This window comes from Argopecten irradians, chromosome 7, assembly GCF_041381155.1.
Source record: "Argopecten irradians isolate NY chromosome 7, Ai_NY, whole genome shotgun sequence".
Lineage (NCBI taxonomy): Eukaryota > Metazoa > Mollusca > Bivalvia > Pectinida > Pectinidae > Argopecten > Argopecten irradians.
In genome coordinates this window covers 36,627,948-36,654,434 of record NC_091140.1, presented here as the reverse complement: position 1 = coordinate 36,654,434, position 26,487 = coordinate 36,627,948, and the positions used below count along the sequence as shown (strand labels likewise).

General features: G+C 33.4%; 1 protein-coding gene and 1 long non-coding RNA gene across 3 annotated transcripts; one reads left to right on the top strand and one right to left on the bottom strand.

The window, feature by feature from the left end:
• The first annotated feature begins 4,186 nt into the window (after window positions 1-4,186).
• On the top strand, window positions 4,187-9,283 carry LOC138326927 (uncharacterized). The gene is made up of 3 exons (XR_011208977.1): window positions 4,187-4,268; window positions 8,593-8,726; window positions 9,205-9,283. It is a non-coding gene; the product is annotated as an uncharacterized lncRNA (long non-coding RNA).
• Window positions 9,284-10,326: 1,043 nt separating this feature from the next.
• LOC138328294 (uncharacterized) lies at window positions 10,327-18,751 on the bottom strand. 2 transcript variants are annotated; one of them, XM_069275038.1, is made up of 6 exons: window positions 18,349-18,714; window positions 17,989-18,106; window positions 17,423-17,574; window positions 16,318-16,392; window positions 11,288-14,117; window positions 10,327-10,474 (listed from the first exon to the last, which is right to left on the bottom strand). In XM_069275038.1, the coding sequence occupies exons 1-5, from the start codon at window positions 18,404-18,406 to the stop codon at window positions 14,080-14,082; spliced, it is 441 nt and encodes a 146-aa protein (XP_069131139.1). In that variant the 5' UTR covers window positions 18,407-18,714; the 3' UTR covers window positions 10,327-10,474; window positions 11,288-14,079. The 2 variants fall into 2 exon arrangements, with proteins under 2 accessions (XP_069131139.1, XP_069131140.1); XM_069275039.1 differs by lacking the exons at window positions 10,327-10,474; window positions 11,288-14,117; window positions 16,318-16,392 and adding an exon at window positions 16,652-16,767 and having other exon boundaries at window positions 18,349-18,751.
• Between the last annotated feature and the right edge of the window lie 7,736 nt (window positions 18,752-26,487).

The following is a 26,487-nucleotide window of genomic DNA, read 5'->3' as shown; positions in this document are numbered from 1 at the left end:
TCGTTGAATTGGCAACACTTCAGATCTTATCCATGTTTGTTCGGCGGCTGATGACGTTGCCGTAAAGATATTTAACAGCCTATCTAAATGCAGTCGTAGTGCTGCTTATTCATCGTCTGTCGCGTCCACAAGTCAGTAAACGTTACAACCCTTGAAGTGGACCGTCCTTGTGATGGCTGGTCGGCAGTGGCGCTACCTGTCAATGGATGGCTTTCAGTCCTTCTCCTCCCTTCTAATTGACGGCCTGAAAGATGCACTTCCACAGCCTCTACTAGTCTCTATTCTGTCTATTGTATTTACCCTGGTTCCGAGTTCCGTTTTACTTTCGTTTAGCTTAAACGGAACTCAGAACTAGGAACTCGGAACCAACTTCGGAACTGGCTCCGTGTTTCGTTTTACTTAAACGAAACTCGGAGTTGGTTCCGAGTTCCGTTTAGCTAAAACGGACCTCGGAATTCGGAACTCGGAACCAACTTCAGTCTCCCAGCGACCTACCTCCTTTGGGATATTATTTCAAAGTGCGTTAAATTATCAAAGTTGATGGTAACATAATTGGTTGAATATTATTTGTATTTCACCACTTCGAATTATAAAACTGACTGAAGTTACTTCGCTTCGTTTCACTCTGTCAGTACTGACGGAGTACTACTGACAGAGTACTATTGACGCTGCACTTGTGATCACGGAGTACTGACGGAGGGAAACAAAGGGAGGTAAATAGGTTAGATCAGAATAGTTATGATACCGACTGAATGAGTCAATTTAAACTGTAAATAGCGCTCGGAAATTCAATTGAATGTGCAAAGTGAAATCAAAAGCTACATTTGAAAAACATTTGCCGTAATCATGTAATAGAATATAAACATATTTACACCCTCTTCTTCCGAATCGAGAATGTCCAAAACGGAATATTGATTTATTTCATATCCATGACCAGAAACTGACGAACTAATTAATTTTAATAATCAACGTGAGTAACGATGTTTTCTAAGATCCAGCTATCGGTGCAGCACAGGAATTGTTATTTTATTTAAATAAGAAACCAATCCATATTGATATAGAGGTATAACAAAAAGTGTTTTCATACGGTAAATTTGCTCATATATTTCTGGCATTTTTCTACATATGTTTACGAGGTAAACATCGAAATTATGTTAGTACGTTCGTTAAAGTGGATGGAAATATGAGATGCCAGATAATTGGAAATTCAATCGTATTGGAAATAAATTAAATTTAAGGATATGCCAGGATTAGATGGTAAAGGTAAGCCAGAAAACCCAGAGAAAAAAGCTACCCACCAGTGGTCAGAAAATAAAAAATAATGAATTATTAGATACAGAAATTTATAATCATAAAGGATAAATACATTTTATTTTACAATGAACCAAGAATTTTTCGAAGAAGAAAAATTGTGGTGATCCTCTTTTCGTTGTGCATTTCAAGCAATTTGAATATGTGAAAAGTAAATAATGCATAGGTAAATCATAAGATAGTCACACAACAGTGAATAAGTAACATGGCATTTACTAGGGTACAAGATCGTGTTCTGAGAAGCGATGCATGGAAGTTAGTAAGAAACAGTTTTTGAGATGACTTCTTCAAGATGTTTTGGGATCAATCCCAAAAATGTGTCTTTGTCTCGAGTGTATTTCAGCCAAATGATTGTCGGGATCGATCCCAATAACTGTTTCCTGATCCTAAGTGTATTTCTGCCAAAAATGATTTTCTGGATCGATCCCAAAAACTGTTTCCTGGTCCTAAGTGTATTTCTGTCAAACTGATTTTCGGTATCGATCCCAAAAAATGTTTCGTGGTCCCAGGGTATTTCAGCCAAAATGATTTTCGGGATCGATTCCAAAATCTGTTCCCTGGTTCCAGGGTATTTCAGCCAAGATGATTATCGGGATCGATCCCAAAAACTGTTTCTTGGTTCTAAATGTATTTCTGTCAAAATGATTATCGGGATCGATCCCAAAAACTATTTCCTGGTCCCAGAGTATTTCAGCCAAAATGATTTTCGGAATCGATTCCAAAAACTGTTTCTTGGTTCTTAATGTATTTCTGTCAAAATGATTATCGAGGTCGATCCCAAAAACTGTTTCCTGGTCCCAGGGTATTTCAGCCAAAATGATTGTTTTTCGATAGATCCTGTAAATGATATCTAGAAAATCCATGATTTCTAACAGAAAAGTAAATTGAAATGGATTCTAAAAATGTTTTTTAACCTAAAAATTGGTTCAACATTGAACAATACATATTTAAATGCAGCCAAACTAGTTTTAGTGATAATGCATATATCTAAACAATATTTTTAGATTCAAACCATAATGAATGAATGACCATCAAGACTCGATCAGGTTTGAATGATAGTATATAAATACTACCTTAATTAAAGGGTGACAGTGCCTAGTGTCATCCCGAGCATATCACTGTCACCCTCTAATGCAGGTAGTATTTATTTTATTATACCAAAAATCTAGAAACAAAACTAGTTTTCAAGTATTTGCAATCTATTGAAACATTTTAACTGATTTTAGCAAAAGTCGAATGTGTCAACGTCGGCAGTAGAATAGCATTTCAGCTTATACTCAGTAGCGCTAACTAGCATTGCATTATAAAAAAATAATACTCACATTAAGCAGCTAGTGAACATTCCTGTTGTCTTGTCTCCTACTTTTGTTAAAATATTAATGTTTTTGTAAATCTCAATGAATTTTGCTTTCGTACCGTCGTCTGTTTACAACATTAGCAACGTCACAAGGACGCTTGAAATCGCATGTCTTCCATTCACCTAATCACCGTCGGGTTCATAAAAACCACTATATTGCGCTTCGACGGTAATCGAAAAGGCGTAAACGGAAAGCTCCGTCCTTAGTTTGAAAAAAAAAGTTAAACAGACAAATTTGGCAAAATAGCTCCAGATAAATTTTGAAGCGTCGCTTCAAATAACAAAGATGGCGTCGAAGAAAGAAACGAGTGCGCATCTTTTTCGGGCGGTTAATATTTTGCACTGTCAAAAATACACTATCACCCGTTGCTAGGGGGTATGCTATGAACGTGTCTATTGTTTCCTATTGTTCTATTGTGACATGCCGTGTGATAGTGTAAAATACCAAATATCTCTCGACCAATCAAAATGCAGGATTCTCACTTGAGGTATAATGATATAATTTGATAAATGATAATATTATAACATTGATATCATTATCAATGTCAGCTTGACATGCTTTCAAACAATAGTCCAACAACAGATTTAAATAAAACTGCTATCAATTTCCAAATACATCTTGTATCTTGCATTACTATCATAGAGTATAAAAGCTTAACAGGAGCCTTATACTGTACATGCATACATGTATGACAATACAAAGATACTGCGAAAACGCACAAGAATATACAGGTGTAGCACAGAATTTTTTTTTCAGGATTTTTTCCATAAATCTGATAAATGGTTTGCCAAATTCAACTCTAATGAACAAAAATGCAAATTTTTGTGCTATTTGATAGATGTAATATAATTAAATTAAATTTTGAATGCAATGAATAAAATAAAAATATAGATTATCAGTTAAACGATTGATGGAGCAAACATTAAATCTTATACATAGAAAAATATATATGTTACTGAGAGAGAACAGATCAAAGTTTGTTCGAGGATTGTAACATTGTATAATCAAATTTATCATATAATTCGTCCGATATCCACTGATTTCGCCCGTGAAATATTTTGGCATATGTCACTAGTGTAATATGATCTAAAGCGATTTTCATTGACGGAAATTTTATTGTGATTGTGACATCAGACAGAAAAAATAAAATGACGTCAGGAAAAATGACGTGGCGTCAGGATAACGAGGACGGCGGGACAAAATGACGGTCTCTGATGGATTTTCGAAATATATTTTGACTTTAAATTCTTTGTTATGTAGGTATTTGTAGATATGTAATAAAAAGTAAATTTGTGTTAATTTTTATATGAGATTTTATGAATCTCGTCTCGAAATTTTAATTTTTGGTCGCCAAGGCTCGTAAAAATGAAAAAAAATAGATTCGTTTTATAAAATCTCATATGAAATGAACACTCATGTAATGTCCTACATATATGTGACGATGATACATGTATATTATAAGATTTCAACGTAGTGACCCCTAACGAACACAGGTAAATACAAAAGCCTTCCGGGTTGGAAGAGGTAAAGCATGAATCGTTGATCCTTTGCCAGTGTCAGTTATTTGGTGAAGACGAAATCTGAGGCGTGGAAACAGAGGTGAGTGGTTATGAATTCAATTTGTTTTCCTCCAAAAATATTCACAAGTGTATGCAACGTAATAATAATAAAAACAATAAGAAAAGAACATGCAATATTTTAAAAGGGAAGGAAATCTCTTTTGAAGGTACCGATCTTAGTAAATTTGACTTTAAAATTTTAAAAAGTATATGTAAAACGAGTTTGATAATATTGTAGAGTCTCAAAAAATAAAGCTTACCGTTAATACTAAACTTGTCATTACTTCATAAAACAATGATATGAAAATAAATGTTAATTTCCATAACGTTGGTGGTCATCTCAGACTACGAATATAATGTTCTGATGTTATTGATAAATATCAAATTTTTGTTTCTGAAACGTACAGTAGTGGACATATAATTGTTTTAAGATTTCAAAATAAATGTTATAACATTATGGAATATGCAATACATAGTAAAATTGCAAAGGGAACATATCATTATTATTTGTTACCCTTCATCAGAAAATGAACCAAACATGGTACTACAAAGCATCTTTAAGCGGTTTATCAATTTGTAATATTATCAACAGATAGTGTAAAATATATGTTTGATATGATTGCACTCCTTTACCATGTTTCCGACAGTAAATTTTTACCAATATCAACTCTATTTACACATTAACAGAGATATCTTTAGAGACGGTTAGTATTTCAAGATCGATATTTTCATTGTTCTTGAAACACTGCTGTGATCACGAAATTTGACCTAAAAGATGATCCGAAATTAGTTTATCAAATTATAAATATTTTTTTTTTGCATATTTATTTGTCATTTGATCAAGAAAAGTTTTAGTTTTAATTCTGAAGATAAACGACTATTTCAAAGATAAAAAGTTTCCTTTGGTTTTCGCCAAAACTTATCTGCAAATGACTCAGAACGTCGAAGTTTACGTCAAAGATATATAGGTAGATAAAAGGAATACACAGGCAGGTTAACCATCTAACCTAGGTTATATCTTTTATGGATTTTCTGCTTTTAAGTCTTTCACAGGTGATCATAATGCTGAAGCGTGGTTCGATAAATCCGACACATTTTAAAGTCTGACTGTGAGGATCAACTAAAAATACTATATTGGTCAGTCTTATCGACTCACAAAATAAAACATGGTCATGCTGGTAGGTTTTACCTCCCCGAAGATAGGATATATACTATAAATGGAGGTTACACAACCTGTGGTTGGGGACATGGAATTTATTTCACACGAGTGAGTTATTTTTTAAAAGTTACAAAAGACACGAGCTTTAGCGAGTGTGACTTACGAGTATGAAATAAATTCCATTTCCAATAACTCCGAGTTGTGTGATCTGTTTCTACCACAATAAAATCATTTATAAGAAGGCAAGAATATTGCGGACATATGCAAATAATGTGTTACTAGTGATATCTTCATAAGCAAAAAGCCTCTAATTACTATTCAAAAAACTTCATTATGTAAAGAATGTTTGCACCGTGGAGAAGGTTAACGGAATCGGGGTGCGCAGGAGGTGCGTACCTCTGACTTAGGGGGTGCTGAGGCGGCATTGGGGGGGAGCTCGAAGCGAGAGAATGGCCGAGGGTAGTTGTTTACATTTTTTCGATGCGATCATAGACATAGATATTGAGAGGAAAACTAAAAACCAACAATTTTTGCATGTAGAGTGATTCCCATTCTACCGATGAGATGTGTTGATTGAAGCCAAGGATGCACGATTCGTTCAAGCTAAGCCACATAAGTCATGCGAGTAGGGGCGTGGAGTGATTTGTTTACATTTTCGCTGTCAAAATACGGAGCATGCGGGGATTTCTAGAACCAGACGAATTAAGATTTTTATTAGCATTGAAAGGTGCTATTATAAGTAAAATTTCTCCGTGACTTGTAAAATGGTTGAAATTTGGCAAAATTTTCCCTACGTTAGCGAGTGACGGGATCGGGGGAAGACACTATTTTAGCTGGGGACGGCGCATGGATGGGCCCCGCAGGGTTACATTACGTTAGGCCTACTTTAATCTGCAGAATGATCTCCCCACTTAAAATTAATTTAAATGAGTCTAATTTCCATATACATGATTTATAAGTCATCTACGTCCCTGTTTTGGCGATATTTAAACCAGAGACATACTTTATTTCTTTCAAGCATATAGTTCTACATTGATATTGTAGACAAATAATATTCAATCATAAAGCTTTGAAATAAATTTTGATTCACATATTTTATTTATTGATTTTGTTTGTTTGCTGATATGATCATTTCGGGTGGAATACCTATCGACATTATATCTACATTGAAATCACGCTAAAAGTGCAGCTAATGTGTCATAATTCATGCTGTCAGAAACATTTTAATTGTCAATCTGATTTAGTGCTTTTATACACAGAATATTAAATTACTGGTTTTTATTTTAATCCAGTAAATTTGTGTTTTACACTTCTGAATCGTATCATTACTTAATAATGTATATATCCAATGCATAGACATATTGCATACAGACACAGATGGGGATACAGGTACATAGTTGTATAATAATTGCACCTAATATTTTGATAGTGTACCTGTAACTATATATATATATATATCTACAGGAACATACCTGTAGGTCTGTTGTTATGACCACCATGGCCTTTAACTTTCCACGTTACCCCCATTCTACTCATTCCCTGGGGTCATTCCCTACCCAAATACCAAATGTAACACCTTACCTGATATGATGATCAGTCAAGCGTCACAGCATGTAGGTATACCTCATTGTTACCTAATTAATTACCTGAATGAAAGAAGGATATAAACATAAAACATACACGTATCGCTCACCGGATTCCATGTTTAGTTTGAATATCGAGTAATTGAAATTCCTTAATGAGATTACATGACACTAGTTTATAATTTATAAGGCTAACAAATTACAATATAGCGGCAAAATAACACTCGTTTAATAATTTTCTCATTATGAAATTCACGGACGTGCTCACCCAGGCCGCCGTCGCCGGCTTTCGGGCTCCTCACACATACCTCCGTTCCCAGTATATTAAGTATTTCATCAAAATACCACTGAATTACACCCAAAATTTCGTTACAAATTAATCTTCAAACATCTAACATCAATTATATATCTATGATCGCATCGAAAAAATGTAAACAACTACCCTCGGCCATTCTCTCGCTTCGAGCTCCCCCCAATGCCGCCTCAGCTCCCCCCCCCCCCTAAGTCAGAGGTACACACCTCCTGCGCACCCCGATTCCGTTAACCTTCTCCACGGTGTGTTTTAACAACAATTCAGTTAAATTACGAACTACTATTTCACGCATTTCTACCTCATGATTATCTTTTTGAATCGACATTTGTATAGCTACTTAAACAATAAACTTCGCGTTGTCGAACTATATGCGGACATATTTACGGTGCAGGTTCATCCATCTTCACTGTATACTTCCTGCCAAATAATTATCAAACCATTGTAATCACGTTCTATCGAAGCCTTGGTGCAAAAATTATAAAAATAATAAAAAAATAAATCACCGGAAGCGCTCGTACCCTTGATGACGTTAATAAATTGTGATGTGACACACAAAATAAAAAAAAAGAAAATCCAGATTAAAATTTAAAGTATCGAATTGCACTACATGTAGTTTACAGTGGTTCGCCTTTGTGTTATAATTGAACGGCACTAAAATAAGTACGCTTACAGTCTATAGAATGATATTTATCACATTAAAGACCCGTCAAGCCATGTCATATTGTCATGTCATTAATATCGTACGACATATTAATGTGACTTAATATGTAGCTATAACGTCATAATCTATATATGACATCGAATGATTGTCTTAATAAACGGAAACCTCACATCCTTGTCAGGTTTTTACTTTTTTATATAGAGACGAAATATAAAGTTTTTCTTCCATTTCTATTTTAAAAAGTTATGTGATAAATAGAATCTTACACTCGTGACTATGTGATATGGAATTTATCAAACTCGTTAAATATTTTTAAATGCCACTCCTGTAAAGGCTCGTGGCATATTGAATTATTTAACTCGTATTTTATATCACATAGCAACTCATTTAAGATCATCTATATATACATTTTTATACAGTTTTATTTGAAAATTACAAAATATCCAGTGAATATAATGCCTGGTCTTTATCGGTAATTATGTGACAAATTTACCCACAAGATGTTGTAAATCGTACACCTATACCATTCTACAATCACAGAAACAAAATTTAAACAAATGCAAAATTAATGACTTTATTTCACTTTTTTAGAAAAAAATGACAACATATTGATATTTCGAATATATTCTTATTTTGGTTTTTTTAAAGAAAAAAATGGATAAAAAGGATAAAAAGGATAACCTCCCATCATTGAGTCTTTACCTCGGTGTAAATTGCTGTAAACATCTTCCTGTATTCAAAAGAAAAGAATCAGGTTGGTCCTTCGAATGCCGACCGCCAGGGTAAGTTTCATTCGGTAAAAAATAATCTATCTTTGATACTTTCGATTGAAAGTCATTTTATGTAACTTGACAATGAAAAATAACCAAATGGATTTTATGACATGTTGATTTTTAAGTCTTCTAACAACTTATTATCTTTGCGATAGTAAGAACACATTTGACCTTTGAGGAAATTTGCATAATGATGATGATGAAAATGTAAAAAATGTGTTTCTTATCCACTATTAATAGGCTATTATTGTTTTGTTATCGACATAAGAGTCTTCTGCTATCTTCAACTAATCCTGTTTCTCATAGCATCACTAAGGAATTATAACTAAACAAATCTGCTGTTTCTGGTATCGTATGTTTTTTGAAATATTTATTTTATCTTAAGCAATGTTCTATTAATTGACAACGGAAGAATAACAAAATCATAACACATGTATCTGAAATATCGACCTTTTGAACGCTCTGTATATGGGTGTGTTCTTTGTAGATCAAAAAACAAACAGTGGATATTATCAGGTTCCTCTCTGGAAAAGAGTGATCAAACAGCAACGAAGAAGTAGTAAGCGATTCACATTAATTTCTGTTTGAAACATTTTATTACAATGATTATCATACAACGAAATCGAACATTTATATATACAAATATCAACTGCATACAAACGAAATTGTAACTTCTGTGACTGAAACTCTATTGAACTATTAGTGTTAACGTAGAGTATCGAATTTTCGCTTAATCAGTCTTAAGGTAAAGTGTACTACTGCCCGAAGTTATGCAGTTATACTTCAGGGCAACGAGAGTTCCAATCTCACGATTACTTTTAATGTATAGAGTAACCTCCCTAAAAATTAATATGAATATATGTATTTATTATAGCAGGGTTTAATTGTAAATGGTGATAGGATAGCTTTCTACCATTGAGTTAGGTGGATTTTCCCTTTAGCTCAGTCGGTAGATTGGCGGACCAGTATGGCCGGGGTCGCTTTGTTCGTGTATTTGCAGAAAGTATTTCAGGTGTCCCCCTTTTTGCTTTGAAATAACCATTTGTTTAAGACAAAAAGGTTGTTTTTTGCTTAAAACTGTTTGCCTTATAAAATGCTCTTTGGTCAGAAATAATTACTTTCTTCAAAAGATATATAAGAAATCCCACACTTTTTGTTTTACAGATTTGGTGTTTTTTTAAATTTCAGTTTTTCAATTTTTAAAAAAATATTGACTTTCAAAATAGCATGGAGAGGTTTGATTTTCATTGCTTGTACATTCAAGTTAATATCTTGTACGTACCAGATAATATCTTTTCCTAAATGCCTATGTGTTTTTTGGAATACCTGCTATGCCGAACACTGATAACAAACTTAATACGATCTCCGTTTGAAAAATATTTGATAATACTAATATATGTTTGCAAATTATAGAGTTCTCTGCCTTCGCTTTAAGAAATGTTTGTAACGCCATTTGTTTGTAACGCCATTTGTTTGCAAGCGTAATGTCACCCTTTTAGAAAAAAAATTTTGCTCACAAAATAATCTCATTCTATACGTATCCACAAGGATAGCTTACTCTATGATATACAATGACGTCAATTTAAAGAATAAGAAAGCTGACGGTTTGGTTGAAGACAAAATAGGATGTGTTACTTACGAATTCGGACAACATAGGGTGACCCCAAAGTCATCACAACATCCGGAGTCACAGTAGACCAAGCCCAATCCATCACATGAGCTGATATTACAGTAGGTACCGCTAAAGGACAGGCCCGCTGTATTATAGATATTAATACAATGTGATGAAATACAGAAATCACACACCATCACATATGCTGATATAACAGAATGTACCGCTAAAAGGCATGCCCGCTGTATTATAGATAGCAATACATAATATTAAAATGTATAATGTGATGAAATACAGAAATCACAGAACATCACGTGTGCTGATATTACAGTACGAACCGATAAAGGACAGGCCCGCTGTATTATAGATAGTTATACAATGTGATGAAAGCAGAAGTCACAAGTTATCAAATGTGTTGATTTAAGAGTAAGTACCGCTAAAGACCTGTTATATTATAGATAGTAATACAATGTGATGAAACCGGAACTCATACACCATCACATGTGCTGATATTAAAGTGGGTAAATCATAAAATTGGTCTAAATAATGGTATTGTGACCAAGAAACATGTTCCAGTTTATCAGGGACATCATTCCTATAACGTCTATAGGAATAGAAACCACATATGTATAGAGCTAGTATTTGATTTACTTATCTATTTGTTTAATGATACCTCAACACAAAACATGGCTATAATTCACATTAATTCTTAAAGCTGACAATGCAAGTTAAAAAAAAATATACATTTGAGATCAAAAAAAAAGTTTAGTTTCTGAGACAACCCCTTGCGTTTCTAATGTAAACAAATTTAAAAAAAAAAAAAAAAAAAACTTAATTATTTTAATTTATTTTATTTTAATTATTTTTTAAATCTCAAATGTATACTTTTTAACTTGCATTGTCAGCTTTAAGTCTTAAATAGTTGCAGAAATGCGTTGTATAATTTAGAAATACTTACCATTCATGGGCTGTATTAGTATCCCACTCACGAACAAGTACTGTTGAAACATTGTAACATTAGACAAACTCTCACCAAACTAGCTTGTGTTTTACTAGGCTGTTAATTCGGTCAGACTTCCTGTTTTAAACGTGTCCTCCACCTTGGTTATTTTACTGTTAAACAACCATGCATGCTTCGTCTGCTGCAAACAATGTTTGCAACATACGTTATGAGTTTTAATTAAAGCGGATCTTATTCACAAACTTGAAAACGCCGATGAACCACAACTTAGACAATGTTTGACACTGAAGAACATTTTGACATCAAGACAGGGTTGTCTATATAATTGACGACACTCAAAGACGCGTTCAAAGGTGTGCATAAAAAGTGTCAAAATATGCGATAAAGATAAAGTTCGACCAAACAATACATTTTGTTCTACCAATTTTGTCATTATTTTCTCACGATTATTTTATTCATTTATTTCTTAATTGCCCTGAGTGTTTTGCATTAGAACATGTACCAACTGCGAAATTTTGAAAAAGCTACTGAACTTTAAATCTTAGTATCCCTAAACTTTCGATTTCTTACGCTTGCTTTACACCCTTTCACCTTTGACCTTGAGTGGAGAGTTCCCCGAGATGTAGAATTGTGGTGTAGTCCCCTGGCAAAAACACATGACAGTCTTTAACAATGGTAGTTTATTGTAAAGGTTAACGTTCAGTATAAAGGCAGTCATCATCGATAATCCAGGAGTTCTGATCACCTATGATCTCTTCATCCTTGGATTATCTCATAGTTAAACTGGGGCAACAAAACAGAGCAGGTAATTTGGTCCTTTAATGTACATCAAAAAAGCCGTATAACGGTACATTGTGGTCGAATGTGTGGCTTTGGTGTCGCTCTCTCTCTCTCTGTAGTCTTCAAAGGAAATCTTTGCTGGCCTGTCATTGGTCAATTTTTTTTCGCTGAGCTGAATTCAATTTTACTATGAGATTGTCCACGGGTGTAGAGATCGGAACCCCTGGAGTATCGAGGATGAAAGGCAGTGTGACGAATAGTTGGTTCATTAGTATAATGTGACCGGGTAGGGTGTGCTGTTTGGTGTGTTTTGTAGTATGCGCCAGTGAGATAACACTATAAAATGAGTAAGATATCCACTATCACAAGAAGACACGATGCCAACATACTGCATCTCCAAATACACACACAAACTCACTCCAAGGTTTAACTGTACAATGTAATCTCCCAAAACACACACACATTCATCACATACAAAGCGTCGCATACTGCGTAGGCCGTCCTTAATATACTTAGCTGATTATATCATACATATTGAACGTCAATCAACAAACCAGGCAAGAACCAACCAGCCAATATACAGGCATTATTTCTCCACGTGCAATTAATGTGAAATTCATATAAAGAAATTCTAGTGAAATTCACGTGAAGAAATACTGCCTGTGTTGAATACTGTTATCTTTTCTATTGCTTCTTATTCTTTTGGTACTTAGCAACTCAGACGAGTCCCAGTGGTACGAAAGAGTTATTCCATCGACATTCCAGGGGTAACTTTTACTGTCTTTATATCAACCCCTGGACTATCTCATAGTAAAACTGTTATTCGATTCTTTTGATGTAAATCAAAGAACCAACCTACCTGCTCATTTTTTCCAACGCATAGAATCTTCGGGTTTTGCTAAATTAGTCCAGGGTGAATATAACGACAGTGACAGTAACCCCTATAATATCGAGAATGTTATAATAAGAGCGAAAGCTCTGTTCCAGTAACATATGCATAAACAGCAGTACAAAATGAGATCAATGACCTGCATGCATGGATGGCTAAATATTGTTCGTACTTCCAGTTTACCCTGTTTCAGTTTGAACGTTGCTCCGGTACTGCTCTCTACAGTTAATATATTTAAGCAATGCAAAGGCATTAACAGGAGTATTTTTTCAAATAATAATAATAACATTTTTTTTTAAATTAAAAGCTATGAAATGAAGTCAAAAATACACCAAGCGAAGATAAGAACAAGGAATATCATGAAGTCACATCACGTCAACAAATGGCGCAAAATTATAGGATTCACATACACGGCACCCAGGCTTGTGGCACTGCGTAGACACAGAAAATCAACATCCAATTCCGAATCATTGAGTTCCGTTTAAATTCAAAGTTTTATTATGATAGAAAATTATTATACCATATACTACCATAGGTATACTTTAAAATACGTCTTTTTATTTTTAATTGTGTCTCCTAATATATTGAAATAGAAAAGAAAATAAACAAGTAGAGCTTCGCTCTTCTCATGTCGTACATGATTTATATAATTGGTACATATTTAAATGGTATTTATATATTGTAAGTCAGCTTATATTTAAATCTGTCTCTACTGAATATATTTTGTAATTTAGTAGGATTGTTTATTCAATAGTTTTGATTTTAGCTTGCTTTGCGATATTTACTCGGAACCCATCTTAATATTATTACATTCTGGTGAACCGGTGTTACCATTTGCAGATATTAATCCAACATTGTTTCACTTTGAGCCTATGTACGCTTGAAACAGATTTGCTGAATCTCATAATCCGTTGATTGGCAAGTGCACGCAAGCTGTAAAAAAAATTCCACTCATTCACGCCTTCAATTTAATGCCCTTTTTACCCTTTATTTCCAAGATAAACAATACCTAGCATAGACCAGGAATGACAGTCAAGTCTCTTTTCAACATGTCCTCACTGATAGAAGTAGTATCCATTTTACCCCAATGTATTGGCATTTTTCGGCGACAGATATCTTGTCATGCCATAGTGAGTTTTCGCAACCTTGCCATTATATCTGAAATGAAAAATTAAAAAGAAATACTATGCGTTTGCTGAAAAAATGGTAACGGTACTTACAGATACATTGGATATCAATGCAATGAGGTTCGTGGTTTTTTTATCTAATGTGTTCGAATAAATGTCTTTCGTTTTCTATTATTTAAGAAACAAAGATCCCTTTATAGGACTATAAACTTATTTTAGCGACCGATTGAATCTCGCGTATTTAACAAGTGATAATAAATCGCACAGACATATTACACAGGAAAAAGTGCATACACGTTTTACGTACGTTTTAAAACGCATGTAAAACGCATGTTGAGGACCACGCATGTAAAACGTACGTACGAAACGTATGTAATACGTGTGTTAAACATGCGTAATACGCATGGTAAACAGACGTAAAACGTAAACGTATGTAAAACGGACGTATCAAAACATGTGTTATACATACGTTTGATCCTATTACAAAATCCACCTTTTTTGTTTTTATGTATATTTACATTGTCTTTGAAGTTGCACCATATATTTGTCATTTTCAAAAGTAAAGTTTAATTCCATTTTATTTGTATTTTCGGTTCCTGTCCAATGACTGATACTTTTTCATACATAGTATGTTGTATTTACAAACGAGTGACTACACTGATAAATTTCATAATCTTAGGATGATTTTATTTTTCATACATCAATTTGTCATTAACATCACTTTATCACTTACATTTTAAAGGCTAAAATCTTGACTGAAGTCGTGCCCAATGTTCAATTGTTTTCAAATTCTGGCTCAGAGAGTCCAGAAATCAAGTGAGAAACTTCAGATGTTTACACAGAATCTCAGAATAACATTTGAACCGTATTCTATGAATATACAATAAATTAAGATTTTCGGAATATAAATTTATCCGGCCATTAGAATTTGTCATGTTATAACAGGTGTCTGCTTCTGGTTTTGAAAACATACAATAACCTACCCCTACTATATAGTAGGGAAAGCTGTTATTTCTTTTAAACCAGAAGCAGAGGCCAGCTATGGTATCGAGGATGATCAAACAGCAGTTGTAGACCTACTAAAGTGTACATCATGAAGCGCTGGTCAGCTGATATTGATCATATGTGTTCAGAGCATTAGTTTTCAAAACTGTTAGGATCTAAATTTAAAAAGACTGAATCCACATTAGCGGTTTTGCTTTTGTTCACAATCAGTAGATGTACATATAATTGTATACCTACATGTATTTCTATCATGAGGCTAATATGAGGTTCACTATAAGTTGGTAGAAGACATATATAGATAAAATGAAACCAAACCATAGAGGCTATTAAACATGTATTTGCATATGTGAGTATCATTTTTGAAAAAAAACAAAAAACATTGCAGGTCTTCAATAACATTGATAAAACTAATGTTTTACGTGTAATTAGAAGGGTTATTTTAACAGACGTCCATTTTACATGTGGTGGACAACAAACGTACGTACAACATATGTTAAACATACGTTTAACGCATGTTTTGTTCAAACGTACGTTTTACGCATGGTAGCCAAAACATACGTAAAACGCATTTTTTAAACATACGTTTAACGCATGTTTTTTTCAAACGTATGTAAAACATGCGTTGCACTTTCTGCTGTGTATTTGAGATCATTATATCAAATTGATGCATGTTTCTTAATCTTCAGTCCGTGTTGAGTTTGATGCCTTTTTTCATGATTTGAAAAATGTGTTGATTAGAATATTACAGTTAATAAACTATTTTTGGGGAGCGTTAAATTTCGTGATTGATATGAAATCGCGAAAAATAATCGCCTCGATAACGTCCGTAGTATACTAAAATAGAACATTATGATAATAAAGATATTTTAGACATTATAACACGAGAATAAGTCGTCACGAAAATAACTAGGTTTACAGTTATACTATAATTGCATATTACAGAGTTATCTGCCCTTGCAGGGTAGGTATTGATTATGACGTCATGTGTTTGCGGGCATAACGTGTCATACTTTAACGACGATAATTCCACGCACAAAATAATAATGTCAAAATGGATACATGTACCTTCCCGCAAGGGGGGCAACTCTGTAATATGAAAAAAAAACGTAGGAAATGATTTGTAACTAAAGTCTACTTTCGTATATAACGCAAATAGTCACAGGTGTTTCTTAATATTTCTATTATGATGTTTTTTTTAGTTTTTTGATAACAATATATTTTGTTACCATCTGAAGGAGGTTGCGGTTGCCGTTCGGGTTCGGGCGGTTCCGTTGGTGGATGTCTTTGTCTTTGACCAGATTCTGAAAGGTACAAATGATAGAATACTAAGTACATTCTATGTAGCCATGGTAACCAAACACAAAAGAACCATACAATATCAGTACCTAATTATATATGTATGTTTTAATTTATATTGCCATCAGCTGACGATCGTTTTTTGTATGGAATTCACAGAATTAAACAGATCATCTTGGCTCACAGAAAGACCTAAAGGTACAATACTATAATGCCATGAAAAATGTTTATTGTGTAACAGTTAAGCTGACTACTTCCCGTTACCCTATATATCATCACATCCATTTTTCGCAGTCGAGCCGCTTGACGGGCAAAATGGTGACGTGTTTACAACATGGCTGACGTCATTTTTATGGGGTCATGCGATTGGTCGAAATGACCTGAATTTGAAAGTCGTAAATATTGCCTTATCATGGTTCATAATCATGGCAGATATAGTTCAATAAGTATAGCTTCTAATAGTCTCCCAATATCTTTTGTTATTAAATCTGTGTCGAACAAAAAATATGTAACTGAGGGAAAAACCATTCTTTTTCCTCGGCAAGAGATTGTCAATAGCTTATTAATTGAAATACCAGTAACATGATGCTATATACACAAACAAAGTTCATTGATTGGGTGTCGTAGTGGTTAATCCATTCCCCATTTATTTTAGTAGGTTAGGGTTCGATCTTCGTAAAATGGTATGGGGTCACTGCCCAATCACGCGCGGGTTTTTTTTCCTGACATTTCCTCGAGCGCTTACATTCGGGCCATTGAAAATTATTTATATAAGTTATATAACTTGTTTGCCAGTCAGTGAAAAAAAAAAATAAAAATTGAATTAGACATAAACAAATCGGATGCTTTACTACGTTTGTATGGTTGGTAATTCATTTTTACATGTAAGGAGAAATTTCATTGGCTTTCAAAATTATGTCGTTATTTCACGATGTAAACAAAATGGCATCACTGTCTGTCATATCGGATCATATAAATATTAAAATGTATGTACTCTGCAGTTTATAAAAGAGCATGTTACAATGTATACCATACCTGTACGAGTGATTCTTACGACTGGCGGCTCCTCACGGCTAATAGCATGAAGCTTAAGGCTCCTTCTTCGTCGGAGGTAAATCACAATTAAAGTCAATGCAACCAACAAAACAAGAAGTGTGCCAAATACACTTCCTACTATTACCATCATTCTGAAAAGGGGGAAATGTCCCTTCAGTAAAACTCAATACCTGATATTTTGAAAGTTGTAACAGGAATTTTAAAGTGTTTTACGCAGGATTCATGCCAATTATCGAGGAGAAAAATGAAGTGAAAAACATACTAGAAAATGTATGTAAGATGTAACTTCTTTTTACAAAAATTGTGCTCATATGCTCTTTTTCCTATTCAATTCTTTACATTTTTCTTTTTTGTTAACGTTTTCAATGACATCGATCATACTGCTGATACGGTATGCGTAATCATTTTAATACTGGCGTCTACAAAAGGATTACTACACTGAGATAATGACGATTATGACAATCTTAGATAAAAAAAAACTCAGAGATGATAACAAATACAATCCTGATATATCCAAATACAATTTCGACAGAAAGGATACTTACAGATTGGGACAACAATGGGTAACTCCATGTTCGGTACAACAGCCAGAATCACACCACGTCTGTCCCGAACCTTCGCACGTGCTTAACGCGCAGTACGTTCCGCCAAACGAGAAACCAGCTGCAACCATAAGATATTTATAACGATATAGTGAGACAAGCCACAGTTTCAAACAATGAAAAGTTCAGTCATTATAAATATAGTAACATAACATATGTTCTAACAAAATGAATACATTTTAGGGGATTTATTGATACAAATTGATAGCATTGCACTTTGAACTTATACAAGTGTATGTGATACAAGATATAATGCATGAAATAGGAAAGATTTATTTGAATTAACTATGAAACTATACTTACCGTTTATTGGCGATATCAGAATCCCAGTACATAGTATCCATAGACAGTGGTAAAACATAATTCTGATATCTAGATTTTAAAATATCCTTACTGGCCCTAAACAAGTATTTATAATCCTATACTCTAATTAAGACCCTGTCTTAACTAGTTTAATAAATAATTAACTTCCTGTTCTAGAGGTCTATCAGGTAAATCACATGGAAAGAACAATGGGGGTATACAACCTGTGTATTTGTATAGTCACACATCGGTAATCTATAGTAGATTATATATAGTGTATCTATTCAGAAGAAATACAGACCGCCGACGGAGCACATGATGATCAAATTACACTGACTGTATTTAAGAGCTCAATTACATCGAGACATTCTGTTCCATTCAGTCTTTAATATTCAAACCAAAATTTGATTTGTGAATTTGATCAATTTGGATACAGAAGTCAACAAAATCCAAATGACAGTAAATGATAATGATAATTATAAATAGTACAATGTATGGTTTAAAGACTCAAAGACTGATATTAATATCAGTAATACGATTAATGAGGATAATCCATCCGTTTGCTGTGGTTAGTTCGTCTTAATTTCTCACATAATTTTGAACTTAATACAACATTATATACATGTACCAACAATTTCACATCGATACAATTATGTCATTACAAAAAGAAATCCTACAGCATAACGTCATTCGATATACCGCATCTGTTAAAATAACAATCGTAGATTATTATTATTTATAGCTGTTTAGCCCGTCAAAACTTCCTTCCTATTATTATCGCCTCTCACATGAAGTTTTAGTAATTAATTAATAACCTTACCGATACACCTAAATTGAACAACGTAATCAGTCATCATACAAATTCGTTTTGTTTCCTTTGACTAGGACGTGACAAAGACTTCAACAATAGGCATTATGAATAAGGAATGGGTTGATTAGTTCGTACGTTATAAGCATGCTGTGACCGAATACATTGACCCTAGCTACTTTGTCATCCTCGACTGATTACTTTTTAGAGTAAGAAAAAGGTTAAATAAAGGATATTCCTTGTTCCTTGGTGAATTATGTATATATACAATATATTGAGTTATATATTTCTTCTAAATAACTGTTATATATATCAAGGAACAGGATGATTTTACTTATTGCATTCTCTAGAGAGGCTCTAGGCCTACTGATACTAGTACATGCATCTCAGTCTGCAGCTATATCAATTTATCCCCTTTAATTATTCCCGTTTACTTCCTCATATTGGGCACAAATCGCAAAGAAAACTTACATAAAATAATATAATGCACATAAAGAGCGTATTAATATGCTTTAGTTTTATTATGAGAACTGGGTTTTTTCGCTAAACAATAATTTCAATACTTTAATTGTGTTCAGCATTGAGTAAAAACATCATTCGTGTAAAATATACCATTTTTATTTTCTCCATTACACCTTATATTTCACTACGAAATATACACTAAAAGAAAATATTTCAATTGGTTTGCAGATGCCTAGTTCTTTTTGTGTTATACGAAACCTTTATTGTAGCAGTAATGGATATATATAAAAGGTGTTCGTATATACCTGTAAATACAACGTTGAAGTATACAGATTTATATGTTGGTACTACCTTTAAATTTATTTAAATTTATTTTGCATTTATGCTTAACGCTTGATATACCATTAAATCCATGTTTTTCATGCCTTTATTGAAGACAGACACACAGTAATACTTATACTATCTGACAATAGAATAAATATAACTATAAACAGTTGTTATTCTAAATATTTATAACATGTCATTATTCTTTATTTATGCATGTATTTACGTTTTATAAAATATATGCTATTCAAAATATATTCAAATATACATGACAGTCATACATGGCGCATAATGAACAGACTTTGCTGGTAAGATGTTCCCCATCCATTGGAAAACTCAGATTGTGTCATACTGTTGGCAATGAGAGATTTTCCAGCTAATTTGTTTTTCTTCTTGAGATCCATAAAAAACTAATCTTTTTTAAGATCAAAGTATTGATTTCAATTATAGTTCCTCTGTAAAGATTGATCCTAGATACGTATTCAAACACTATTCTTGTTAATCATTATTGCTCTTTATTTCACATATACATATTTACTAAACAAAGTTGTTCTTGTTGTTGTTGTATAAAATTATATTGTTATTTTCCTTACAAAGATAACATGGACATTGAAAACAAACTATAAATAGTATTGAGAAAAAATATTAAAAGGTATTAATTTTCTGGAAAAAAATATTTAGATATTTAAATCGTAGCTGATTCATTCAGTAATACCCGCCGATAACACTACAACTTTTGTACAAGTTAAACTTAAACCCAAAAACAATTGATCTATATAATGAGTATACAGCTAAGTCAACACGTTTTTGCAGATATGATCAAGGAAGCGGCATTAAATAATTTTGCCCATATAGTGGAGGTAGCACTTACACCCAATCGTATTTAACATTGTTGTTTTTAGACACTCTATGAATTTCCACTCATGATGATATGTTAAAGAAAATTGCACGATTGTAAGTAACACTGGCTACACTCTGTCTGTATGACATGGCTATCCATGCAATAAAATCTTGTCACGGCATAGAGTCAATAAAATTACTATTTACTTGGTACAATTTTAACATTTATTTCAGAAACTATGCTAGATTCAATCAATGGGTTTTAATTTGAAAATACCACGCAGTTTTCATGTATGGAGAAATGACTTGCAGTGTCTTTTTTTTTTTTTAATTTTTTTTAATTGATTTAAAAATGGTGGATAATGATAAATAGTACAAGAAAGGAAAAATATATTGATATGAAGAACAGTGGTATCATACCTTCAGGATCACAAAATGTTGTATATTTGTGACCCTCGGGTAATGTATATAACATGATCAAATCCAACATATCTCAATTTACGAAAAAAAATTTACGCCAACGAAATTCTATATGAAAACGTATGCATTACAATTAAAATTATTTCTCATTTAAATAAAATAACAATTCCTGTGCTAAACATGTATCTGGATCTTACTTACCTGTTGATTATCCAATAAATTTGTTCGTCAGTGCCTGGTCATGGATATGAAATAAATCAATATTCCGTTTTCACATGTTTTGATCCGGAAGCAAAGAGTGTAAATGTCTTTCAAATTTAGAGTAAGGCTTTACTATGCATAATACATGGAATTCCCTTTAACAGTTTAAATTAACTCATTAGGTCGGTATCGTAACGATTCCCATCTACCCGATTTACTTCCCTTCGTGTCACTCCGTCAGCACTAGTACAGCTTCAATAGTACTCCGTCAGTAATACTCCGTCAGAGTGAAACGAAGGGAATTAAATTCGATACATAAGTCAGTATCATAATTTGATGGACTGGTTTTGAAATACAAAATAATTCTACCAAATATGTTACCATCCACTTTGATACTTTAAAGCACTTTGGAAAAATATTTCAGTGTTCATAATGGAGATGGGCTGCAGGAGAAGGACTGGAAGTCATCCATTAATAGGCAGTGAGTTGTTCGCCACTGCCGACCAGCCATCACGAGCACGGTCCACTGCAAGGGTTGTAACGTCTACACACTGATGGACTCGTCCGGCTGATGCGATCAGTGTATAAGCAGTACTACGACTGTATTTAAAGAGAATGTTAAAATAGTCATCAGCCGCCGAACAAAGACGAATAAGATATAAGTGTTGACAATTTAACAAATTTCAAAAATAACGCCACCCAGCAACAAGACTTATTCGACATTTATTTGGTAGCTGGAAACATTTCCGTTACTACGGAAAAACACGAACTGAACGTTTGACGCCATCAGTTTCTAACCCGACTTACCAACAAATCAAAAATAGCATTGCGTCTAAACGGCTAAAGTCAAAACAGTCAGAATAGAATAGAAACTTATGATTTAATATTTTTCCAAATAAACAAAAAATCAATAAAAACGAATCTGTGATTTTGTAATTCGTGAAGATAGAAGAAGCCTTATTTTCGCCGGCTGCTCCTATAGTTGTTCTCCCCGACGTCATTTGCTGACGAACGCTAATTTATAAATTTCAATTATTTTTCAATTTATACAAGTGAAAAAAATATCAAGTGATGGCATAATTATTCCCAATAAATATTGAATTTTAGCTATAGATAATTAAATCATGTAGCGAACAATCCTCTTTTTTATCTCTCACGCAAACTTCATTCACATCGCCTAGAGATAATACCATTTCGTGACAATTCATTGAAAATAAAGATTTGAAGCGCCAGTTATTATATAATGAGTTTAACAAAATATTAAAGTTATGTGCAATAACCGGACAAAATTTTGACGAGATATGTTTTCTTCAGTAATTTATTGAAAATCATTGGCTTTGACTAATTAAGCAGTAAATAACATTAAAATGTGGAAACCTTTATGATGCCTTAAAACATCAGTTACAACGCATAATTTATACAGTGTAAAACTCTTGTTTTACACTAACTCTTGTTTTACACTGTAACTGCTAAGATGTTAAGATGAAAACATACCTGCAGAAATCACTTAACAATCAATAACAACATTGACATGTGACTTGAAATTGTGGACCACAGTTTGGCTTCTTGGTCTGACCGTATATAATCATTTCACTGTACTGTAGATGTGGTCGCGGTAGCAGAGTGGTTTAGATGTCTCTACATATTACCGCAAGCCCTTCAACTCTGGGTCGCGAGTTAGAATCCCAAGTGAGGCAGTTGTCAGGTGGTTTTTCTCAACCAACAAACAACTACATGACACTGGCTGCTAAAATGACGTTAAACTATTCCCAAACCTGTAGATGTAAAAACAATGATTTTTGGATGCTCAAATAATTTTATCTCTTTTTTGTTATATTGTCTCATTGTATTATTACACTGCAAATATTTGACGCAATAAATAGTATTTTTTCACCGATATACAATTTCACGATTTCTTGAAACATCTTTGTTGTCACATAAATGTAATGGATTAAAGCTTGTATTTTATATCGGCATATTACAGAGTTATCGGCCCTTACGAATATGTGTATGCGACCAAAATATAAAAATCTTTAGAGAAAATGACGTGAATTCCGATCACAAAACAATGACCTGACAATCAATACCTAACCACAAGGGAGGTAAATCTGTTATATTCAAAGACGGATAGGAAGAACAAGAATTCAATTTGTTGAAATTAAAATTTCTCATTAAAAGTCAGACTAGTATTTTTTAAGATAACTAGCTATATACAATATATTTCGAGTAACCTCTCTTGAAATTTTTTATCACATAATCCGCCTCATATCCAGTGATTTCACCCGTGTAATTTTTTGCATATGTCGCTTGTGTAATATAACCTGGGCCCGTATTCATGAAACCGTTCTAATGCTCATACTCAACTTTTATTCTCATGCTCAAAACTGTGCTCCGGTGAGAACGTACTTAAAACTCTTATTTACGAAACTTTCTGAGAACATTCTAAGTGGAGAACGGTAACTTAGAGAACTCTGTTTGGGGTTCGATTTTAAAATTACGCGCCAATCCGCGCACCTGTAAATAAGCAGACAAGATATGGCTGACAACAACAGTCAAAGTGGCCAGGAACGAAAGAAAAAGACTGTGTGGACTGCGGAGGAGGAGGCAGCCTGGATCGAAGCATTACATTCTAACTAAAATATGGAGCGATTTTCATTGGCTGGAAATTCATTGTGACGTCAGACAGAAACAATAAAATGACGTCAGGAAAATTGACGTGAGGTCAGGATTACGAGGACGGCGGTACAAAATGGCGGCCTCTGCTGGATTTTCGGAATACATTTTGACGTGAAATTCTTTGTTATGTAGGTATTTGTAGATATGTGATAAAAAAAAAGTATTTTAAATTTCTCTTCATTTCATATGAGATTTTATGAAACTCGTCTCGAAGTTGTATTTTTTGCTCGCAAAGGCTCGCAAAATAAAAACTTCTTAGACTCGTTTCATAACATTTAACATGAAATGAATACTCATGTAAGATCAAATTATATACAAACGAATATTAAACTTTTTGATGCTTACTTCCTTCTCGCAAAATCTTCACCAAAGGACAACACAGGTGGTCTTTATCTGTGATCTTTATATCAATTACTGTCTAAATCCATATTGAAACCCTCAAATATTGAGGCAATTGATAGAAAACTGATATTCTTGCACATATTGTTTGTTTTGCAGTGTTTAAAAAATCCAAAACGAACATATCTACAAACGTTATACTTGGATAAAGGTTATTAACATTAAAAATACAACAGCTATTAAGGTAACATTAGTTCGTAAGTAATCCTATATGCAAAATATTGGATCTTTAAGAGACCTGTATTAGGCGATGCGGATATATCCCCGTATTAGGTCATTGACAGACTGTCCTACATATATACATAGGTTTTTATATAGCCACTGTAATAATAATAGATAAATTATAACACCAACATGCATCTATCGTTCATCTACACTGAATTTATACTACATTGCTATATATCAGCAATGATAGATAAGGGATGGATTATTGTGTAAGGTTGAATGTCATCAAACCAACACGCGTTCATCATGAATCTACACTAGGTTTTACACTATAAAACGATCAGCAGTTGCAGAGAAAATTGGACGAATCCTTGTGTGGGGTGGAATGAATATTGTATCAATATTTAGTATGTGTTTTCTTCATCATTTGAAAATCTGTCTGCAACCTGCCTTATTTTTGTGTATGAACCGTGACCACGGTACCTGAAAAATAAGATAAAAGCAGTTTTAAAGAAAGATTGAGAGAGAAAACAAAGAAAGAAAGAAACATAGAAAGAAAAAAGCAAGAAAGAAAGAAAGAAAGGAAAGAAAGAAAGAAAGAAAGAAAGAAACTACGGTATATAACTTTTATTTACCGTAATAACCGTCATAGCACTTACTGCTTTTTTTAAATATTTTTTATACTCAATTTTTAGCATAATAAACAATACAAGACAATACAAAACATTAACTTGCATATCATTACATGCATGCATACCTACAAATGTACATGTATACATCATACAGAATATAGATCATAATTAATTCAATAGGTCTAAAATGGAGTGTTTACTTTCTATTACAGTTTAAGTAGAGGTGGAATTACGCAGAAATTTGTTTTTAAATAAAGGAATTGCGATATGTATTACCGCATTGAACTTTATTTTTATACCTAGTCTACACGCACACACCCTCACGTACACACTATCAAACTTACATACAAAGGGGCGTAGGAAGCGGGGAAACACTTACTACTTGGTTGCTGGTTGATCACTGTTTCCCCGGGAGGAACCTGGGAATCTCGTCTGTTTGTGTTTTGATCTACAAAAACATTCACTTATACAGAGAAGTTCAAAAGTTGTCATGTAAGATCGACTTGTTATTTTTTTATCATTCATAAATTTATAGAATATTGTATAAAATAAAAAATATATTCCACAAAAATACGACATAAGAAACATCCTAATAGAATATTTCAAGATTCCAAACATCTGGGATTTTTCAGTGGTGCTAAGAGAATCAAGACGTTTATGCAGATCATATCTCTTATAGTGGATAATGAGCGTGTTTACGTGTTGACCCTCAGCAAAGTATACTTGCTATCATAAAGAAAATGTTAGCAGCATTGCAATAAACAATATGTTATGATATTCACAGTGTATGGTAAATGTATTCATTTTGGTCATTCTTACAAATAACATCAAATGATGCATGAGCACTTGAATCGAAAGTTCCAAAGATTACAATTTTTACCGATTGATACTTACTCCGATGCTGGGCATTCGAAGTGGCTGGGCCAATCTCATTTTCTTCTTTTAATTTTGAACAATATTCGACTAGCTTGCAGCACGCCACACACAGCTTAAGGCTCAATATTATGAGGCCCGCCATTTAATCTGGATAATTTCTAGAAAATAGGAAAATATCAATTCAAATTTCTGGTGTCATTACATTTCAAGCAACATTTTATTTTCTTTATTATTCGTCTAAAGTAAAATAAAGTTATTTTTTGCATATGTTCCAGTTTGTTTCCATGCTTGCACAATGGTAACGGTGTACGAGTTTGAAAGTCATGTGGGACATTT